The 18,166-nt window shown below is 52.6% G+C and overlaps 1 protein-coding gene across 1 annotated transcript in view; it reads left to right on the top strand.

The window, feature by feature from the left end:
* Positions 1-5,218, top strand: part of NOL9 (nucleolar protein 9) — a 33,869-nt gene extending 28,651 nt beyond the window's left edge. The window contains exon 12 of the mRNA XM_055262164.2: positions 602-5,218. Within this exon, the coding sequence (XP_055118139.1) occupies positions 602-751 (150 nt within the window). The 3' untranslated portion in view covers positions 752-5,218. The remainder of the gene's footprint in view (positions 1-601) is intronic.
* The last annotated feature ends 12,948 nt before the right edge of the window (positions 5,219-18,166 follow it).

Raw genomic sequence — 18,166 nt, forward strand, 5'->3', positions numbered from 1 at the left:
TAGGTTTATACAATATTTATACAATACTATACTGAGTGAGCCAAGACGGTGTCAGGGCTGCCTCCAGGGCCTGAGACCATGAATCACTGTCACTCGTGGTGTCAGTGTCGCGATCTGGGCTCACTGCAACCCGTGGTGGAGCCTTTACATAGGAGTAGGTTGTGTTGGAGCAAGCAGAGACCCTGCCAGGTTTGCCCTCCTGAGGACAGTCTTCAGAGGCATCACGGGACCAGGCCAAGGCGTCTGTGTGCCCCAGAGCCAACCAAAGGGGCTGCAAGTGGGCTCTGGGGACGGGGGATGTTCCTACCATTCTCATCCTCCGGTGTCCCTCATTTGAAAGGGACGCGCACTGCACCCCCACTCAGCCTCACGCTGTTTGCTGTGTTGATGGAATGGGACAGAAGGGAGGCCTTGGCACGTTTGTTACCGAGCCAGTTGATTAAAGGGGGCTCTGAAGGAAGGGATCAAATGCCTTAAAAGTGAGAAGTCCCCACCCAGACTGTCACCATGACACTACCTTCTAGGTGTGAGAGAGCGCTGTAAACCCCTCTGGGCTGGACCTGGAGTGTTTCCATGTATTCTCTTTGTGTTTCCATTTCAGCGTGGGATCGAAGGGACAGTACCTTACGTCACAACGGATTACAATTTTAAACTTCCTGGAGCATCAGAGAAAATTGGAGCAAGAGAACCTGAGGAGGCACATAAAGAGAAACCATACCGAAGACCTAAGTTTTGTCGAAAAATGAAGTGATGCTCTCGTTTTTAATAAGGGAAGAAACTTTCCTACCAGAAAGCTTTGTCTCAAGCCTGACCACAAGAGACATGATGGAGTTTCATGGCCATGAATCGTTCTCTTATTAGCAAGTGTTTTTTGTGTAATTCGTGAATGTCGTATAGTAGTCTTAAGTTTCTCTTTTAAAGCTGCATGAGCTAGAATTTGCTCTAGTCTTCTGTGTGGTACTCATACTTGCTGTCCAGAGGGAGTAAAACAGCAGAGAATAGTTTGTGTACCATTAAAACAGAGATTCCTCGGAAAGTTCTTCAAGGACCTGGTTATTAGAATCAGGATAAAAATAAGGAAACTGGGGCCATAACAATGTACTGAGAAGGGAGGAAGAAGGCCGACCTGCAGGATCTCAAGCATAATGGATACAAGGGCTTGCCATGGGCCTTGCCTGAGCCACGTGCACACCTGGGGGCCAGCGGTCTGCTTCCTTGGAGCCGGTGTGGATGGTTACAGCCCATCCATTTGGTGCAGTTGTACTTGGTCTGTTACATTCAATCAAGGTTTAATAGATAGGGCTGGGCATGGTGGCTCACGCAAACCTGTAATCCTAGCACTTTGGGAGGCTGAGGCGGGAGGATTGCTTGAGCCTTGGAGTTCCAGGCTGGAGTACACCAACTACTCCAGCCTGAGCGACAGAGTAAGACCTTATCTTTTAAAAAAGAAAAGAAAAATTTAAACAGGTTCGATAGATATAAATTTGGACCCAGAGCCCTTCCTTTTTTTTAATCCTGAGGTTTTATGCCGAGGAAATTGCTTTCAAATCTGGAAATCCTGGGGGCCAGGCGCGGTGGCTCACGCCTGTAATCTCAGCACTTTGGGAGGCCAAGGCGGGCAGATCACAAGGTCAAGAGATCGAGACCATCCTGACTAACACAGTGAAACCCCGTCTGTACTAAAAATACAAAAAAATTAGCCGGGCGTGGTGGTGGGCGCCTGTAGTCCCAGCTACTCAGGAGGCTGAGGCAGGAGAATGGCATGAACCCAGGAGGCGGAGCTTGCAGTGAGCCGAGATCACGCCACTGCACTCCAGCCTGGGCGACAGAGCAAGACTCCATCTCAAAAAAAAAAAAAAAATCTGGAAAACCTCTTCTGGGGGCTCTTAAAAAGTAGATTTGTCCAAATTGACTTCTGATCTGAGGCCAGAGACAACCACAGGGCAGAGCTGGAGACTGGGCTGTTTGGAAGGAAGAAGGACTGGCAGACCGGCTCTTGGGAAAGCTCCATTTTTGCCTGTGGGAGGTTGGACCTGAACTTGCACCTATGAACAACCCTGCCATTTAGAGCTTTTTCCTGGGGGTGCCGGAGGCTGGTGACCAGACTGCCATTCTTCCTGTTCTCCCTAGTGCTTCCGACCCTTTGTCCTCTAGGTTGGAAGTGGTTTGTGTAAACAGGTGATGGGACCAGGTCACATCATTTCTGCATTTAAGACAGCAGGATACTTACTGGGGCTGAGGTTCAAACTGGTATTATGACCACTGCTTTGACAGAATTCCATCTTCCCAGCATGATCACATTGTAAGACTATTAGGATGTGTGGGTTTTAACACTTATATACAATTAAACTGTTGGTTATCATTGTCTTTAGTATTTTATGGCAGCCCCTCAGCACCTCTTAGACCCAACAGCAAAAGACTTAAAATAATCACAGGAAACCTTGCTATGGTGATTAGTTTTGATACCTTTGAGACAATTGAGTCTAGCTTCTTCGTTGCCCCTTATTTATGTTGAAATCTGGCTCATTCATATGATGTTTTACTGTGCTGGCCTTGTGAAGAATTTTAAGACAATCCACCACCATCAGCGTTTTGCCTTTCTCCACTTCCTTGTGTCTTTACAGTTATACTCATGGAGGTCATTTGCAGCAAGGCTCTGGAAGAATGAAACTGGTGCCCTGTAATTGTATTTGCATTCAATCTGGGTTTGCCTTCAGGCTTTAAATGTGGCCTGTATGAAGGTCAAGTCTTTTTCTTCAGTCCCTATCAGTAAAGAAAAATCGTTGCCTCTAGAGGGAGCTATCAGCTGTGAGTCAGGTGGCCGCACTGGGGCTAGAGTTGGCCCAGGAAGCTGTACAGGGTTTAGGGAAGGAGGTTCGGAGACCGGGAGCCTAGGCCACTGTCAGCTCTAGCTTGTGCCGGTCAGACTTGCAGCAGCACCATTCTCTGGTGCTTTTTTTTCTTTTTTTTTTTTTTTTTTTTTTTTTTTTTGAGATGGAGTTTCGCTCTTGCTGCCCAGGCTGGAGTGCAGTGGCGCAATCTGGGCTCACTGCCACCTCTGCCTCCCGGGTTCAAGCGATTCTCTTGCCTCAGCCTCCCGAGTAGCTGGGATTACAGGCGTGCACCACCACGCCTGGCTAATTTTCTATTTTTAGTAGAGAAGGGGTTTCACCATGTTGGCCAGGCTGGTTTCGAACTCCTGTCCTCAGGGGATCTACCTGCCTTGGCCTCCCAAAGTGTTGGGATTACAGGCATGAGCCACCGCACCCGGCTGGTGGAAGTGGCCTTAAGGGCATTTAGAGGAAGGACAAGATTGGACTGTTTGTCATTTCCACAGTCTGTTACGGGTCAGATTGGGTAGTAAGGAGTTCTCCATTGGAGCTATTCTTTTTTTTTTTTTTTTTTTTTTTGAGACAGAGTCTCGCTCTGTCACCCAGGCTGGGATGCAGTGGCGCGACCTTGGCTCACTACAGCCTCTCCCCTCCCGGGTTCAAGCGATTCTTCTGCCTCAGCCTCCAGAGTAGCTGGGATTACAGGCGTGCACCACCACACCCAGCTAATTTTTGTATTTTTTAGTAGAGACAGGGTTTCACCATGTTAGTCAGGCTGGTCTCGAACTCCTGACCTCGTGATTCGCCCACCTCAGCCTCCCAAAGTGCTGGGATTACAGGCGTGAGCCACTGCGCCTGGCCTGAAGCTATTCTTTACAAAAACTTTGTTTGTTTGTTTGCGACAGACTCTGTCGCCAAGGCTGTAGTGCAGTGGCCTGATCTCAGGTCACTGCAACCTCTGCCTCCTGGGTTCAAGCGATTCTCCTGCTTCAGCCTCCCAAGTAGCTGGGATTACAGGCGCCTGCCACCACACCCGGCTACTTTTTGTATTTTTAGTAGAGATGGCGTTTCACCTTACTGGTCAAGCTGGTCTCGAACTTCCAACCTCGGGGATCTGCCTGCCTCGGCCTCCCAAAGTGTTGGGATTACAGGCATAAGCCACTGCGCCTGGGCCTCTTAGTAATTTTTGTATGTAATTTTCAAAGTATTCAGGATTACAGGCGCCCGCCACTACACCAGCTAATTTTTTTTTTTTTTTTTTTTGAGACGGAGTCTCGCTCTGTCGCCCAGGCTGGAGTGCAGTGGCACAATCTCGGTTCACTGCAAGCTCCGCCTCCCGGGTTCACGCCATTCTCCTGCCTCAGCCTCTCCGAGTAGCTGGGACTACAGGCGCCCGCCACCACGCCCGGCTAATTTTTTTGTATTTTTAGTAGAGACGGGGTTTCACCGTGGTCTCAATCTCCTGACCTCGTGATCCGCCAGCCTCCCAAAGTGCTGGGATTACAAGCATGAGCCACCACGCCCGGCCTACACCAGCTAATGTTTTTGTATTTTTAGTAGAGATGGGGTTTTACTGTGTTGGCTAGGCTGGTCTCAAGCTCCTGACCTTGTGATCCGTCCGCCTTGGCCTCCCAAAGTGCTGGGATTACAGGCGTGAGCCACTGCGCCCGGCCTAGGTCATTTGTTTTTGGGTTTGGATGGCAAGATCATGGATTAGACAGCAGGCTTTGATTATAGAGCTCTGAGTTCAATCCTGGCTCTACCACTTGTCATTGGTGTAACTTGGAGGAAGATGCTTAACCTGAGCCTGTTTTGTGTTTTGAAGATGGGGTAATTGTCCTTCCTTCAGTATTCCTGGGTGAGGAGTAAGTGAAGTCATGTCTATAAGAGATTCAGCACAGTCTCCGGCGTGTAGAAACGGTCAGTAACTCCTAGTGTGTGGCCAGCCTCTGATTAGATGGTAAACTCAAGAGGCTGGCAGCACGGCTGTGCTACTCACAGTCATGCTGGAGGGATGCAGAAATACACGAATCTGCAGCTACTTACTCATCTTGCCTCTCTGGTGGTTCACGTTAAAATTGTTGCTACCAAGCTTCCTGTGGTCAAAGAGCCCTTGAGGAAGCAAGCTCCATGGCCACCATAGATAATCCATTCCTGAAAGTTTTTCATAAACCCCCACTTGTTGCTTTTAAAATTTTATAAGCAGCTTACACATGTAGAAAATGATCCTCCAGCCCACCACCACATAGTAATCACTGACACAGGTGTCTCAGCTGGGGTTCTGCTGTGTGTGTGTGTATATTTTACAAAATATGTATGGTTTCTGTTCAGCTCTTTTCAGTTAACAGATGAACTTTTGTATCATTAAATATTTTTGAGAACATGAATTTAGTTGTGTAATTTTATGTAGATAGGTCATTTTATTCCAGGCAATCACTTAAATGCTTAGAAGAAACTATAGTGAAAAAACATTGGGAGGAAAAAAAATGTTGAAAGACGGTTAATGAAGTCTGGAGACTCCAGCAAATGCTTGTGATGTGTTTGTTTGTTTGTTTGTTTTGTTGTGCCTTTTTTTTTTTCCTTTTGAGACGGAGTCTCTTTTGCCCAGGCTGGAGTGCGATGGTGCAATCTCAGCTCGCCGCAACTTCCACCTCCCAGGTTCAAGCGATTCTCCTGCCTCAGCCTCCGGAATAGCTGGGATGACAGGCAGGCACCACCACGCCCAGCTAATTTTTGTATTTTTACTAAAGAGGGGATTTCACCATATTGGCCAGGCTGGTCTTAAACTGACCTCAGGTGATCCACCTGCCTCGGCCTCCCAAAGTGCTGGGATTACAGGCATGAACCACTGCGCCTGGCCTGTTTTGTTGTTGTTTTTAACCATTGAAGTATTGAGTACAATGGGAGTTTATTTTTTCAGTTTTTTTTATTTTTATTTGTCACTGACTTGAAGATCAAGTGGGAGTTTAATTTTCCTGTCTTGGTTCATATGTAAGTAAAGAGGGGATGTTACGTTCTTTCTGGACTGTCTTTGGGAGTGTATTAGATGGAAACAGGGCTTTGCTCCTGGAAGAGTTCAAGTTTTAAAAAAATAAAATGACTCATGCCTGTAATCCCAGCACCTTGGAAGGCTGAGGCAGGAGGATCACTTGAGGCCAAGAGTTTGAGATCAGCCTGGTCAACATAGTGAGTCTACTTAAAAACAAAGGCTGGGCGCGGTGGCTCATACCTGTAATCCCAGCACTTTGGGAGGCCGAGGCGGGTGGATCACGAGGTCAGGAGATCGAGACCATCCTGGCTAACATGGTGAAACCCCGTCTCTACTAAAAAATACAAAAAATTAGCCAGGCGTGGTCGTGGGTGCCTGTAGTCCCAGCTACTTGTGAGGCTGAGGCAGGAGAATGGCGTGAACCCGGGAGGCGAAGCTTGCAGTGAGCTGAGATCGCACCACTGTACTCTAGCCTAGGCGACAGAGCGAGACTCCATCTCAAAAAAAAAAAAACTGAAACCCCCACCTAGTGCTGTGCCGATAAAACTGCCTCTCAGCAGCGAGGACTCAGCCCTTCTCTTCCCACACCTCATAGGGTTGGGCCTAGCAGAGAGAGATTTGGCTGACAAGCCCAGCCTGAACAGTGGCTAAAATAAATATGGGGGCCATCTACGCAGTAAGCGGGGAAACCCACGTGATGTTCAGGGCCTTTTCAGAAAGACCTTGCTAAGTTAAGTATTCCCAAGGCTTTGCCAGCAGAGCGGCACCCCCCGAGTTGAGGGGCAGCAGGTCCAGTCTGCAATGCCAGGAGCTGAGCAAGCAAAGTCTTGCGAATCAGCAGAGTTGAGCTGGGCAGACGTGCTGGGCTGGGAAGCCAAGGGTAGCTATGGTAACCAGCCCTGAGGCAGCTGTGGTGCTCTGCAGACTGGCTTGGGTTTTTCTAATGTTTTGAGGCTCACTTGATCTCCTGCTGTGACCAGCCCCTCTCTGCCTGGCAGGGGAAAGCCACCAAACTCTAAGGCCTTCCTGGTAGGCAAGGAGCCCAGCAGAGGGGCTGCTGCTGGCTGCTGGCTGCTGGGATTGCAGAGGCCGGGGTCTCTGTGGCGTTGCTTTCCTGGAAAGGAGGGACGGCACCTCCAGGACAGCCAGCAGTGTGGGAGCTCATTCCAGGGCGCAAATGGGCACTCGGGAATGGAAAATCCAAGAGGGAACAAACCACAAACGAGGAAATGCAGTGTGAGCGGCGGCTGCAAAGTCTGTGCCTTCAAATATACAGCGCCCAGGGGACCTGTGTTGGAGGGGGAGCAAATTGGCAGGGCTGACAGCGCCTTGGTTTTCTGTGCAGACAGGTCCAGATGCAGAAATTTAGACTGGGGCTGAGTCAGGGAGAAGCCTTCCATGTTGAGACAGCAACTGGGCAGAGCAGGACGGAGACCTGTGTGTCTGATTGGAGAGGCCTGTGGCATTGGCATGTGGCTGGAGGTCCAGGCAGGGTGCCACCACCGCAGAGGTCAAGCATGAATTCAGTCCTGACAAAACATGGGCCTCCACCTCGAAGCTGGCTCAGCCTTTGTTCAGGAACCAGTGAGTATGTTTTATATCTCTTTTGTCTAGAAAGGAGGTTTGAGGACACAGAGTGAAAGGAGGGGTTTTGCAGGTCTTGGAGGGCTCCAAGGACTCGCACTTACTGAATTAGTCCAGATGGTTTAAGAGCCACTTGCAGGCTGGATCCATTTTGTCTCATTCATCCATTAATCAGTGTGTTAAGCCCTCTCAGCCCTGCAGTTTGAGTCATCAGCTCTGATTTGAGGGCAGAGGAGGGGGCCTTGCCGCTCAGCCATCCAACTCCTGACAGAAGAAAGACCTAGACTCCATATGCCGAACGGTTGCTCTGGTGGCAGGATGGCTTTGCTGCTGTGGCTCTCGTGTTAGAGAAAGGTTACCTGTTTCCTCCTCTGTGACATAGAAAGTGGGGCAAGAAAGATGCCCCAAGGCCCTTGAAGCTGTCCCCTTTTGTGCCTTCAAGTTGCATGCCCCTGGCGAGGATGGTCTGGAACTGTTTCCAACCTTGTCTTTGTAGCTCTTGGGAAGGGCCAGGAAATTCCGCTGTTCCTCCTGCACATCCATATTTTCTTTTCTTTTTTTTTTTTTTTGAGATGGAGTTTCGCTTTTGTTGCCCAGGCTGGATGCAATGGCGTGATATGGCTCACTACAAGCTCTGCCTCCCGGGTTCAAGTGATTCTCCTGCCTCAGCCTCCTGTGTAGCTGGGATTACAGGCATGCGCCATCAAGCCCGGCTAATTTTGTGGTTTTAGTAGAGACAGGGTTTCTCCATGTTGGTCAGGCTGGTCTTGAACTCCCGACCTCAGGTGATCTGCCTGCCTCAGCCTCCCAAAGTGCTGGGATTATAGGCGTGAGCCACCGCATCTGGCCCTGCACACCCATATTTTCAAGTTTACTTTTAATATCCACCATGACACAGCCGGGCACAGTGGCTCACGCCTGTAATCCCAGCACTTTGGGAGACCGAGGCAGGCGGATCACGAGGTCAGGAGATAGAGACCATCCTGGCTAACATGGTGAAACCTCATCTCTACTAAAAATACAAAAAATCAGCCAGGCGTGGTGGCGGGCACCTGTAGTCCCAGCTACTCAGGAGGCTGAGGCAGGAGAATGGTGTAAACCCGGGAGGCGGAGCTTGTAGTGAGCCGAGATCGAGCCACATCTATCTCCAGCATGGGAAAAAACGAGACTCCGTCTCAAAAAAAAAAAACTGCCATGACGCATTTTGGGAGTCGGGGGTCAGGAATAGCATTCATGAAATCCGGTAACATTCTCCTACCCGAGTTGGAGCCTGGTGTGGGAAACATCCCGGCCCCAGCGGGATAGCCTGGCCTGGCCTGGCCTTGGGGCATTTGGGCCACGGACCCCTCTGGTTGTTGTCAGATCTGAGCCTGTTCCAACCTTTATCTCTGTCTCCCTGATGGCTGGCCCAACAGATTTATGAAGCTGACAGCGAGTCATGGAGAATTCCTCCCAGGGCCACGCAGGCCCCTCAGCCCAGGGCCATCCCCTCCCCAGCAAGGAATCTGCGCTGCTGACTTTTTCTTCCTTCGCTCACCCCCACAAGCTCATCCCCTGCTAGTATTCAGGGAATACAGAGTTATGTGAGCCACAGTGACAGCGACAGCATGTTACTGTGTGAGCCCCTAGCACTCACATAGTAACATGGCCACTTAATTAAATAAGCCTGGCCCTGCTTAATTACTGGAGGGAGATTGTGTCCAGGTGTGAGTGACACTGGGGGTTACAGACCTTTTGGAGTGTCCCCTGTATCATACCTACCCCATGAACAGCAGAGAATGGTCACCTATTCTCAGCATATGCTTGGTTGTATCTTTCTCTTTTTTTTGAGACGGAGTCTCACTCTGTCGCCCAGGCTGGAGTGCAGTGGCTCGATCTCGACTCACTGTAACCTCCGCCTCCCAGGTTCATGCCATTCTCCTGCCTCAGCCTCCCAAGTCGCTGGGCCACAGGTGCCCACCACCATGCCTGGCTAATTTTTTGTATTTTTAGTAGAGACGGGGTTTCACCATGTTGGCCAGGCTGGTCTCAAACTCCTGACCTCAAGTGATCCGCCCGCCTCGGCTTCCCAGAGTGCTGAGATTACAGGCGTGAGCCACCTTGCCCGCCCACATGTGCACTTTTGTTCTGCTTATAAAAGTAATACATTTGTGGCTGGGCAAGGTGGCTCACACCTGTAATCTCAGCACTCTGGGAAGCCGAGGCCAGCACATCACTTGAGGTCAGGAGTTTAAGACCAGCCTGGCCAACATGGTGAAACCCCATCTCTACTAAAAATACAAAAAATTAGCCGGGCGTGGTGGCGGGCGCCTGTAGTCCCAGCTACTCAGGAGGCTGAGGCAGGAGAATGGCGTGAACCCGGGAGGCGGAGCTTGCAATGAGCCGAGATTGCGCCACTGCACTCCAGCCTGGGCTACAGAACAAGACTCTGTCTCAAAAAAAAACAAAACAAAAAAACCACAAAAATTAGCCAGGTGTGGTGGTGGGGCGCCTGTAATCCCAGCTACTCAGGAGTCTGAAACAGAAGAATTGCTTGAACCTGGGAGGCAGGGGTGGCAGTGAACAAGATCGTGCCACTGCACTCCAGCCTGGGCGACAGAGTGAGACTTTATCTCAAAAAATATATATATATATGTAATATATATATATATATATATATATGCAGTACAAAAAAACTTGCCAATACATAAAAACATTCCCCATCTTTTATTTTATTTTTTTTATTTTTTTGAGACAGAGTCTCACTGTGTTGCCCAGGCTGGAGTGCAGTGGCACGATCTCGGCTCACTGCAACCCCCACCTCCTGGGTTCAAGCAATTCTCCTGCCTCAGCCTCCCCAGTAGCTGGGATTACAGATGCCCGCCACCACACCCGGCTAATTTTTGTATTTTTAGTAGAGATGGGGTTTCACCATGTTGGCCAGGCTGGTCTGGAACTCCTGACCTCAGGTGATCTGCCCGCCTCGGCCTCCTAAAGTGTTGGGATTGCAGGCATGAGTCACTGCGCCTGGCCTCTTCATCCTTTTTAATGGCTTCACGATATATATGGATATGCCTGAAATTTTAAACTATGCCTCTAATAGTGAACTTTTGGGTTATTTCCAATATTTCTCCTATTTTTTTTCTTTTGAGACAAGGTCTTGCTATATCGCTTAGGCTGGTCTCTGAAAGTCCTGGGCTCAAGCAATCCTCCTGCCTCAGCCTCCTGAGTAGCTGGGTGTGTGCCACGAAGCCCAGCCCAGTTTTTCATTCTTGCAAATGGTGCCATAGTGGACATTCTTGTGTCTGTGTCTGTGTGCACTTGTGAAAGAGCATCTGTAGAGGGAATTCCTAGGACAGTGGAATTTCTGTGTGGAAGGCTGTGAGCAATTTCATTCTGACATTTCCAGATTGTCATCCAGACAGCCACTTATTCTCCCACCAGCAGAGTAAGTGGTCACCGTCTTCCGTGTCCATGTCCCTGAGATATGAGGGGCATGACTAGACAAGTGAACCCTTACGTAGTCACCAGGCATTTCCCTCTTGTCCACTCGCATTGCTGAAATGCCATGGCTCTTGACAGAGGAGCAGGGGCAGCGGTAGGGGACTCTGGCGTCATGCCTCCAGAACTTCCGAGGGTGGTGTCCAGAGGATACACTATATTAAATTTGCTTATCTTTCTGGTTAGATTTCCCACTTCTAAAGACCCTCTTATATAGTCTTTTTTTAAAATTTAATTTTTTGCTGAGACAGAGTCTTGCTCTGTTGTCCAGGCTGGTTTCAACTCCTGGCCTCAAATGATTCTCCCACCTCAGCCTTCCCAAGTGCTGGGATTATAGGTGTGAACAATCATGCCCAACCTCATACTTTTTTTTTTTTTTTGAGACAGTGTCTCACTCTGTTACCCAGGCTGGAGTGCAGTGGCAAAATCTTGGCTCACTACAACCCCCACCTCCTGGGTTCAAGTGATTCTCCTGTCTCAGCCTCACCAATAGCTGGGACTACAGGCGCCTGCCACCACGCCTGGCTAATTTTTGGTATTTGTAGTAGAGACGGGGTTTCACCGTGTTAGCCAGGATGGTCTCAATCTTCCGACCTCGTGATCCACCCACCTCAGCCTCCCAAAGTGCTGGGATTACAGGCGTAAGCCACCGCACCGGGCCTCATCCAGCTTTTTTAGTTGTCCCAAATAGGAAGGTGGGTCTGATTTATTGACTCCATCACTGTCGGAAGCAGAGTCCCTACTGAAGGCTCTAAATGTTCAAAGCATTTAGCACATTGTCTATTTGTAGCTGTTGTTATATCCAAAATTCAGTATGATTTTCTTTCTTTCTTTTTATTTTATTTTTTTGATGGAGTCTTGCTCTCTTGCCAGGCTGAAGTGCAGTGGCGCCATCTCGGTTCACTACAACCTCTGCCTCCCAGGTTCAAGCAGTTCCCCTGTCTCAGCCTCCTGAATAACTGGGATTAATACCTGGCTAATTTTTTGTATTTTTAGTAGAGTCGGGGTTTCACCATGTTGGCCAGGGTGGTCTTGAACTCCTGACCTAAGGTGTTGTACCTGCCTCAGCCTCTCCAAGTGCTGGGATTACAGGCTTGAGCCACCACAGCTGGCCAATTTTCTTTTTTTTTTTTTTCAAGACGGAGTCTTGCTCTGTCACCCAGGCTGGAGTGCAGTGGCGTGATCTCGGCTTGCTGCAACCTCCGCCTCCTGGGTTCAAGCAATTCTCCTGCCTCAGCCTCCCGAGTACCTGGGATTACAGGCGCCTGCCACCATGCCCAGCTAATTTTTGTATTTTTGGTAGAGACAAGGTTTCACCATGTTGGCCAGGCTGATCTCGAACTCCTGACCTCATGATCTGCCTGCCTCAGCCTCCCAAAGTGCTGGGATTATAGGCGTGAGCCACCGCACCCAGCCATTTTCTTTCTTTCTTTTTTTTTTTTTTTTTGAGACAGGGTCTTGCTCTGTCGCCAAGGCTGGAGTGCGGTGGCACCATCACAACTCACTGCAGCCTTGACCTTCTGGGCTCAAGTCATCCTCCTCCGTAGCCTCCTGAGTAGCTAGGACCAAAGGCCCACACCACCATGCCCAGCTGATTTTTAAACTTTTTATAGAGACAGGGTCTCACTATGTTGCCCAGCCTAGTCTCAACCTCCCAGGCTTCAGAGACCCACCCCAGCCTCCCGAGTAGCTAGGACCACAGGTGAGTGCCACCATGGCTGGCTAATTTTTAATTTTTTTGTAGAGACAAGGTCTCAGCCATGTTGTCCAGTCTGGTCTTGAACTCCAGGGTCAAGGAGTCCTCCTGCCTCAGCTTCCCAAAGTGCTGGGACTGTAGACGTGAACCTCCATACCTGTCCCTGCTTTATTCTTCTCGAGATGTAAATGAACAGGATCCAGGCAGAACCCCTCCAGGGCCATATGGGAGGCTCTCAGGAAACAGCCTCCTCTGTAATGCCAAGATAGGTTGAGACCTCATAGCTGCCCTGCACAGAAACTGCCTCTGGAGGCTGGGCCTGTGTCCTGGGCTTAGCGAGGAAGCGCCCTTGGCTTCTGTGGGCCAACAGTCAGACAAGGCCCATCCGAGGCAGCCTGGGTCTCTGCTGGGCATGTCCACAGGGACAGTAGTGACAGTTTCCAACCAACAGGACCAGTGTTTCGACAATGGGGTAGATGGTTTGAAATCCTAGCTGTCCTGGAAGTCCAGCCTGTCTTTTCCGTGGTTGGGAGCCTGGCCCAGGAGCCTTTGTTCCTTGGACAGACTTGGCCTTCGAGAGGGCCCCAGTCTGTCAGTTTGTCTGGCCAGGTTTAAAAGTCTGCAGTGGCCAGCAGCCGGCAGTCAGGCTGGAATGTAGCTGTGCTGGCTTGGCGGCAGACAGCCCTGAGGAGCAGCCTTCATTTCCGCCTCTTCCCCTCACCTCAGGCTGAAAAGTCCCCGGCAGGTGGCAGCTGCTGGGTCTTAGTCTGAGTCTCAGCTCCTCCAAGGGGACCAGGTTTGACCCCAGGCAGGCGTCCAGGCATGTGGGCTGCCCTCTGGGCACGGTCCTACTTGGATGCCAGGGAGCCCTGCCACCTTGACACACAGGGTGAGGTGGAGCCCAGCTGGACCAAGCCTTGAGGTATTTGGAAGTCAGCCCTGGTGAGAGATGGTTGATTGCAAATTGATTCTAGTTCAACTCAACAAGCATTTCCCTGGCACCTGCCCTGGGCCAGGCTGGGCCTGGGCCCTGCATCCCCAGTGGAGTCTAGATTCTAAGGGCTCCCAGGCTAGATGGAGCGAGGAGAGCTCCACAGTGGGATCCAGGCGTTGGTGAGAGAAGCTACCAATTCCACCAGGAACAGTGGGTGGGCGGGGCCCCAGGGTCTAAGTGGCCGCGCCGGGGGCAGGCTTTTCATCAAGACAGTGACATTTGCAGACTTGCGTTCTGTTCTTCTGCTGTGATTGTTGGCCATTGTCTCCAAGTTTGGAGGGCACTCTCCTGGATTGATTTATTCACCCCCCACGGCCACCCTGTGAGGCCTGTGAGGCCTACGCTGTATAAATGAGGAAACGGAGGCCCAAATTGTTCGAGATGGCACAGCCAGCAGGAGCTGGAGCTGGGATTTGAACCCGGGGAGCCTGGCTGGTTCTGGAGGCTAGGTTGGAGGGGGTAAGTGTGAGACGGGGAGGGACCGAGGCAGGGCGGTGGTGGCCTGAGGCTGTGCCAGCGCAGGGCAGGGCTGATGGCACTGAAAGACATCCTGGAGACAGAGCTTAGAATGGCGTGGGAGCTGGTTTGTGGTCGGCCCGCCCCAGGCTGCAGTTGTCCTGAGGCTGCGGCTGGTGGTTGGGTGGGTGATGATGGTCCGGCCAGATGCTGGGTAGTGACTGGGCCTCCTACCCCGCTGGTGAACCGAGTGGGCCTGAAGGCCCTACTCTCTGGCTTCCCTGCCCCCCACACACTCAGGGTAGCCCGGGGAGGGGCCCATGCCAGTGGGCTCGAAGGTCAGTGAGGTTTGTCCAGGCCTGAATGGCTCCCAGACTCCAAGTCAGGGGGCACATCTGGGGCTGGGAGAAGCCCACTTGAGCTCACGTGGCCTCAGGGCTTGAACGGCGCTGAGCAGGAAGGACCACTCGCTGAGCCTGGGACGACCCCACAGCATGTGGAGCTCAAATATCTCAGCTGTGAAGGAGGAGCCAATGGTATGGAGGGTGGCGGAGAGACCCTGCGGCAGCGCCCAACCCCTTCCTGGCAACATAGGCAGGTCTCCAGGCGTCCTGAGCCTCCGCTTCCTCCTCTGTAAAACGGGGTGATGGTGATCCAATCACAGGGCCACTGGGTAGATTAAAGGAGATGCCACCTTGAAGGCCCTTGGTCCAGAGTCCTGGTATAATACATAGGGCACCGGCAGATGTTAGTGTCCCTGCTGTAAGGACAGCCAGGGAAAGGAGGCTGAGAGAGTCCCTGGCCCAGCAGGAGTCTGTTCTTGAGCACAGGGAAGAGAGTAGCACGGGCTCCCCGGCTTCCAAGGGCCTCTCCCCTGCCCGGCCCTGGGCTTCCTGCCAGCAGAACCCTCTCCCGCTTCCTCTATCCAGGCCATAGTGGCAGTCACACACTCACTCTCTGCAGTGCTGGGGGCAGCCTGTCTGGGGGGGCTGCAGTCAGGCAGCCTGCAGTGCCCACTCCAGGGCTGAAGGTGAAGCCACTGCGTGGCTCTGCTGGCCCAGTCCTCGCTCTGTGAGCCCTGTCGTGGCCCTGCTGCCTCAGTCCCCCATCTCACGTGTCTCAGTCCCAGCCCCTGGGGGCCCTGAGAATTGGAGAAAGACCTGTCTGGGCAGCGCAGGAGTGTGTGGGACCCCTCTCGGATCCCTCCTGTCTTTGGGCGGTGGGCGTCGGCAGCTGCTGGGTGACCACTAGCCCCCTTCAGACGTTTCTCTCGGGCTTGTCAGGCTCCAAGCAGGGTCCTTTCATGCAGGCAGCCTCATTTATCACCCTAGTCAGGGGCATAGGATTGTCTCCATTTTACAGAGGAGGAAACCGAGGCTGGAGGAGTCAGTGACTGTCCTCGGCGGTGGTACCTGTCCCCTTTGGTCCATCCCCCACCCCAACAGCACCCAGGGCTGGCACAGGGCCCATCAGAGACTGTGGGGAGGGGAGGGTGTTGGGGGCTAAGGCTGAGGCCTGGTTGAAGCTCAAGGACGGGCCAGCCAGGGGCCAGGTGGTTGTGGCCCAGGTTTCCACCAGCATCTTCCAAACAAATGGACTGGCAGATGGGCTGGGGCACTGGACCCACGCATCTGGCCTTCAGAATTGTTTAATTTTTTTTTTTTTTTTTTTTTTTTTTTTTTGACAGTTTCACTCGGTCGCCGAGGCTGGAGTGCAGTAGCACGATCTCGGCTCACTACAACCTCCACCTCCCGGGTTCAAGCGATTCTCCTGCCTCAGCCTCCTGAGCAGCTGGGATTATAGGCACCTGCCACCACACTTGGCTAATTTTTGTATTTTTAGTAGAGACGGGGTGTCATCATCTTGGCCAGGCTAGTCTCGAACTCCTGACCTCAAGTGATCCCCACCTGCCTTGGCCTCCCAAAGTGCTGGGATTGTAGGCATGAGCCACCGTGCCCAGCCCAGAATTGTTTAATTTGGAGGAAGGGTCTGTGCTGCCCACACCAGGCCCTGTTCACCCCTCCCGCAGGTGCTGACACTGGGCCCACTGCTTGCTGGCTGGTGGGTTGGCCTCCACCCCACCTGGCCCCCACCCCCAGGGTCACCATCAGGTATTGGCCCTGGAGGGTCCTCAGCCCACGCCTCCAGAGGGCAGAGGCAGATTCTTTTTTTTTTTTTTTGGAGACAGAGTCTAACTCTGTCACCCAGGCTGGATTGCAGTGGCGCGATCTCAGCTCACTGCAACCTCTGCATCCTGGGTTAAAGCAATTCTCTGCCTCAGCCTCCCAAGTAGCTGGGATTACAGGCGCCTGCCACCCCTCCTGGCTAATTTTTGTATTTTTAGTAGAGACGGGGTTTCATCATCTTGGCCAGGCTGGTCTTGAACTCTTGACCTCGTGATCCACCTGCCTCAGCCTCCCAAAGTGCTGGGATTACAGGCGTGAGCCACCGTGCCCAGCCAGGCAGAGGCAGATTCTTCTTTCTACTTGGCCTGGTGGAGCGTTTGGGGAGGGCCTGGTGGAGCGTTTGGGGAGGGCCTGGCCAGGAGAACAGAGACAGGAGAGCCTGAGGGCAGGGGGAGTGGCTAGCGCCCACTCTCTCCAGATTACATAACAGGGCTCTGCAGCCTTGCCTGGGCAGAAACACTCACCCACAGCATGGCCGCCTGGGTGCTTCTCATGAGAGCCGGGTAGCTAGAACTGGGCATGGCGGCCCCGCATGCATGCAGCTGGCTCTCCCTGGCTGCCCTGGGGGTCCAGACAGACCTCCTCAGACACCGGGAGAGGAAGGGAGGAATATGGTTACCTGCCCTTGGGGCCTTGCGGTCCACAAGAGGCCACAGTGGGCCTTGCCTGGGGACGAGGAGGAACGGGGCTCTTGTTGGGTACAGGGACCCCCCACCAAGTCTTTATCCCTTTGGGGTGAGCACTCACCCTGCGCCAGGCTCCCTGCTAAGCCCTGTGCGTGGAGGGTCTTGTGGAGATGACACCCTGGGGCGCTCTCTCCTTAACCCATTTTACAGATGTGGAATCTGGGGAAGTGTCATGGCCGAGGCTGCCCAGCTCGGGAGGCAGAAGCCTAACCCTGAACCAAGTCCTCCCCTGCGGGGGGCTGCCCTCAGAAAACCCCTGCAGTGGGAAGGGGTCATCCAGGGTGGTTGAGGGGAGAAAGGATGTTCAGGGGCCCGTGGAGCCCCCGGCCTGTGAGCTTAGGCAGGAAAAGTGCCCCAGGGCCTACGTCTCCCGGGTGGCCATGGCTTCCTGGCGTGGAGGTCAATGGCTGGGTCCTGCCACCTGTTTCTCTTCCTCTTTTGGCCCCTTACTCAGCGAGACGTTGCGGGGTGGACCCTGCTTGGGTCCTCCCTCACTTGGCACTTCTGCTCTCAAGGAAACAGCTGTGGTTTGCAGAGGACTCACCCCCTCCCCATGGCCAAGGCCATTGCCGGGAACCGGATGAAGCGGACCCTTGTCTTTAGCCCCTGTCCCTCTGCCTGTCCTGGTTCCAGCCCCAGGCCAGGGGATGCTCACTGGAGCACAAAAGGAACCAGAGGTGGGACGAGAGGCAAACCTTAGGGTCTCCCTGCCCAGGACCACAGCTCCCAGCCCCAGGGGCAGCCCGTGTGAGGGCACAAACAACCGATTGTCTCTGCTCCCCTGGGATCTTTCTGTCCAGAGGCCATGAGTCCCTCGAGATAGGCCTGGGGCTGTGGAAGGGCAGCCCTCCAGCTGAGGGCCCGCCTGCCTCTCTCGGGCCTCTAGCTCCCTGTCTGTACCCAGCAGTGACTTCGAGAAGAGCTAGAGGTGGGTGAGGAGGACCAGGCCTAGAGCGGGGTGGGCAGTGCGGCCGGCAGTGTGAGTACCGCTCTGGGGCTCAGCCCTGGCTCTCCCTCTTCCTAGCTCTTTGTGGCCCTGGGCAAGTTGCCTGTCCGTGGCCTCAGTTTCTCCATCTCTGTGGTGGGGGCAGTGGCACCTGCTGTTGGGGATGAAGTGTGGATTGCAGATGATGTGTGAATAGTGCTTGCTCAGTATGGCATTGGGCCATGGTAAGTGCAGTGCCTGCCTGAGGCTGGGCACACAGCAGAATGCAAGACAGAAGCTGTCCCTGAAGGCATCAAGAGCAACCCCTGTGTTTGTCAG

This window comes from Symphalangus syndactylus, chromosome 22 (assembly GCF_028878055.3).
Source record: "Symphalangus syndactylus isolate Jambi chromosome 22, NHGRI_mSymSyn1-v2.1_pri, whole genome shotgun sequence".
Classification (NCBI taxonomy): Eukaryota; Metazoa; Chordata; class Mammalia; order Primates; family Hylobatidae; genus Symphalangus; species Symphalangus syndactylus.